Source organism: Echinops telfairi, unplaced genomic scaffold (assembly GCF_000313985.2).
Source record: "Echinops telfairi isolate 266 unplaced genomic scaffold, ASM31398v2 ScPeMD7_25;HRSCAF=90, whole genome shotgun sequence".
Taxonomy (NCBI): domain Eukaryota; kingdom Metazoa; phylum Chordata; class Mammalia; order Afrosoricida; family Tenrecidae; genus Echinops; species Echinops telfairi.
Window position 1 is genome coordinate 323,947 of NW_022103922.1, and position 3,424 is coordinate 327,370.

At 64.2% G+C, this 3,424-nt stretch overlaps 1 protein-coding gene across 1 annotated transcript; it reads right to left on the minus strand.

Annotated features, from left to right (window-relative positions):
• Nucleotides 1–458: 458 nt before the first annotated feature.
• Nucleotides 459–2,599, minus strand: ARRDC1 (arrestin domain containing 1). The gene is made up of 7 exons (XM_004714461.2): nt 2,470–2,599; nt 2,195–2,245; nt 1,891–2,045; nt 1,622–1,804; nt 1,301–1,477; nt 833–1,226; nt 459–747 (listed from the first exon to the last, which is right to left on the minus strand). Exons 1-7 carry the CDS (start codon nt 2,597–2,599, stop codon nt 683–685), a joined length of 1,155 nt encoding a protein of 384 aa, XP_004714518.2. The 3' UTR covers nt 459–682.
• Nucleotides 2,600–3,424: the final 825 nt, after the last annotated feature.

The window sequence follows — 3,424 nt, forward strand, 5'->3', positions numbered from 1 at the left end:
GGGCCAGTCCTTTGAAAAGTAGGGGCGCTGTGTGAGTGGGGTTGTGTCCATACCTGGGTGGGAACCAAGGCACATGTCAGCAGAGGCAATCTCCTGGGGAGGGAACCTAGAGTAGGACCTGTCCCCCAAGAACTAGCTACCCATACAGAAGAATGGGAAGCCAACATAAGCTCTAATAAATCAGGGGAGGGGGCTTTTTCCAGGTCCCCAAACCACCTTAACTAGCATGGAGGGCCAGACACAACCCAGGCACTGTCCTGGCTTAGAGGGACCCAGCGGAGCTGCGGCTGCTCACTGAAGCTGGGCCCAGTGCAGGGCCAGAGGCGTCCCCTGCCAACACTGGGGTGGGGCCCATTGGGCGGCAAGGGTGTGCACTGGCCCCAGCCCAGAGTAGGGAACTCCCGCGGGGCTGAGACCAGCCTGGGGTGGTCTCCAGGCAGGAAGAGGCTGACCTCTGCTAGCTTTACAAATAAAGCGCTTTATTTACACCGAGGCTCCTGTTCCTTGTACTCCAGCGCTGGGCAGAGGAGCCTTGTGGGGTGTGGGGGGTGTGCATGCACAGTGCGGAGGACCCAGTGGGGCAGAGGTCGGTAACCAAGGGTCCTGAGTAGTCCAGCCACGCCTGGGAAAAGGCACGAGGTCTTGGGCCTGCCTGCGGCCCAGGAAGGCACCCCGAGGGCCGTCAGCTCCGGAGGCTCGGGCCAGGCTCCACACAGCCGCAACTCTGCTCGTAGGATGGAGGGGCCTCTGCGCAGGAGAGAGTGGGGTCGGAGGTGAGGGCCCAGGTGGCGCCCGTGCCCCGCCCCGCCTTCCACACCCCGCCCCCACTCACCACGGGGATAGCCCCACGTGCTGTACTCTGGAGGGAGAACCGGAGGGCTGGCAGCAGACACCGGCCCTCCAGGGCCATCCATGAAGTAAGGGACAGTGGCGCCCGTGGAAATACACAAGGGAGCAGTCGCTGGCTGGGGCACAGGGCTGCGGTCCTGAGCACAGGGTGCTGGGGCGCCTGGCGAGCAACTGAAGGGGGCAGGGGAGTGGACCTCCATACCCGGAGGGGCCACAGGGTCCATGTCACTGGCGGCGCCGACCCCCTCCATGTCCTCTTGGGGCGGGGCTGAGGGCACCACCTGGGCACGCAGGGGGCTGGGCGGGATGTGGTTCACAGCAATGTTTCCGATGAAGACAGGGAGGGTCACTGTTGCCTCCGGGGCCTTCAGGGACACCTGAGGTGGGAGGGGCGGTGAGGCCTGAGGCCAGGGGCTAAGCTCCCCTGCCCAACCTGCCTTCCCTCCAGCACCTGCAGGTAGTAGTCCACGTGGATGAGGCTACAGCCTGGCAGAGCTGACTGAGGTAGCGCGGGAACCAAGATCTGCTCCTGCCACTCCGAGCGCCGCCAGGCCTTGGCGCCTGCGCCCTCCACCTCAGCGACAGTCCGCACATCATATATCCAGCGCTTGGCTTTGTAGGACACTTTCTAGAGAGGGCCAGCTTGTGAGCCACAGCGCTACCATGGACAGCCCCCTCCCAGGGCCCACAGGACAGCCAGGGCCACCACAGCCACCCCCCCCAGGGCCTGCAGGTCAGGGACACCATTCCTGGGGCCACCAGGGGGGCTGACCTGCAGCAGACTGGCCACCACAGGGCCAGTGTCCTTGCCCGACTGGTTGTCGATGTCCGCCTGAAGCCTCAGCACCTGGCCCACCACGTAGCCACGCAGGTCGGTGCTGGCCGTGAGGACCACGCTCCCCGTCTTCACCAGCTTGTAGGAGAACTTCTTGGTGGCCGTGGCCACGTTGGGGTGCTGGGGAGGGAGGGGCTTGTGAGCAAGTGGACTGGGCCTGAGCCTTCCTGGGCTAGCAGCCCCGCTCGCCTGCCTGCACCCCTCACCTCAATGTCGGGGATGCTGTTCAGGTTCAGCGGGCTCAAGATGTAGAACACCAGGCTGCATCTGTGGTCCTTGGAGAAGCGCGGCGTGTCAATGGAGGCCCGCAGCTGGTGAATGATCTTGCCAAAGGGCCCCTCAAAGGACGTGGGTGCTGTGGCTGCGGCAGACAGCACACAATGGCACCCTGCTGCCCGCCAGCCCCCTCCCAGCCCCCCTGCCTCAGCCCAAGCCCTGCTGCCTCGTGCCCACCAGCTGCCTCCCAGCCCCGCTGCCTCAGCCCAGGCCCCAGCCAAGCTGGGCTCTCACCAGGGAGTAGGAACTGGAAGGGGAGGGTGTGCTCACCGGCCGGTAGGCTCCCTACAGAGACAAGACAGAGGGTGTAGGGGACAGGTACAGAATAGCCCGCCTCCTGGCTGGGCCTCCTGCCCTGCCCACTCTGCTGGCTAGTGGAGAGCTCTGTACCTTCATCCGCAGCCCAGGACAGCACCGTGCCAGGGCTCGGAGCAGCTCCTTTGCAGCCTGGACCTTGGAGAAGCCTGCCCCTTCAGCCGCCCGACCCCAAGAGGGCTGCCCAGACTCACCCTTGTCTGCCAGTGACAGGGAGCTGTTGAAGTAGCCCTCCTCCACCACCCAGGAGGCGTCGTTGACCTTGTTGGAGACCCCGCAGGACCCTGTGCAGGTCACCCGGATGGCTGCAACAAGGGTGGCCATGAGCCCCAGAGCCAGCCTGGGCCCCCTCCCCAGAACAGTGTGGGCATCCAGGCAGCCCCTCTTCAGAGGTGTTCCCTACCACCCACCTCCTGGGGTACTCCCAGAGAGCAGGTGTGTCAAGAGCTGGATGGACAGTTAGGTCTCTCCTGCAACCCAGGGCAGTCAGGTCACCCTGATCTGATGACCCTGGCTTCCGGCCAGGTCTGGAAACCTTCAACCTGTGGGAATTCCCACCATGGGCTGCCAGGGGCAAATCAGCCAGGGTGGCCACTGCAGTTACAGGAAGCTGGCTACCAGTCTCCCCTGCAGGAATGTGGTCAGACCTGCCTGACCAGATGCTGCCCTGCCAGGACTGCCCACCTCACAGATGACTTGGTCCCCACCGCTCCCCAGACTGGGAGAGGTACCCAGTCTGCAGAGACACCCTGCTCCCTCGGGTGCCTCAAATTCCTGCCGCCCAGCCCAATGAGCCCTGGTGGCTTTACTGTGTAAGCACTGGGCTGCTAACCACAAAGCCACCAGTCCGTCCTCGGCTGTCACCTCCCACAAGGATGTGCAGCTTGGGAGCCCACGGGTTCAGCAAAAATGTCAAATACTGAGTGAGGAGCCTGCAGCCCACCCCTCTCCCCTGGTAGGGCTAAGCCAAGACCAAAGACTCACCCCCCTGCCAAGTTCAAGTGACCGGACACGAACACCCTCCTGACAGAGCTACAAGCAGGGCATCTCGAGTCCACCAGCCTGCCTGAGGCCTCTGACCCAGGCCCAACCTGGCTGCCCCCACCCCAGTCACCAGCCATGGCTTCCTCCCACCTGGTGGCATCCGAG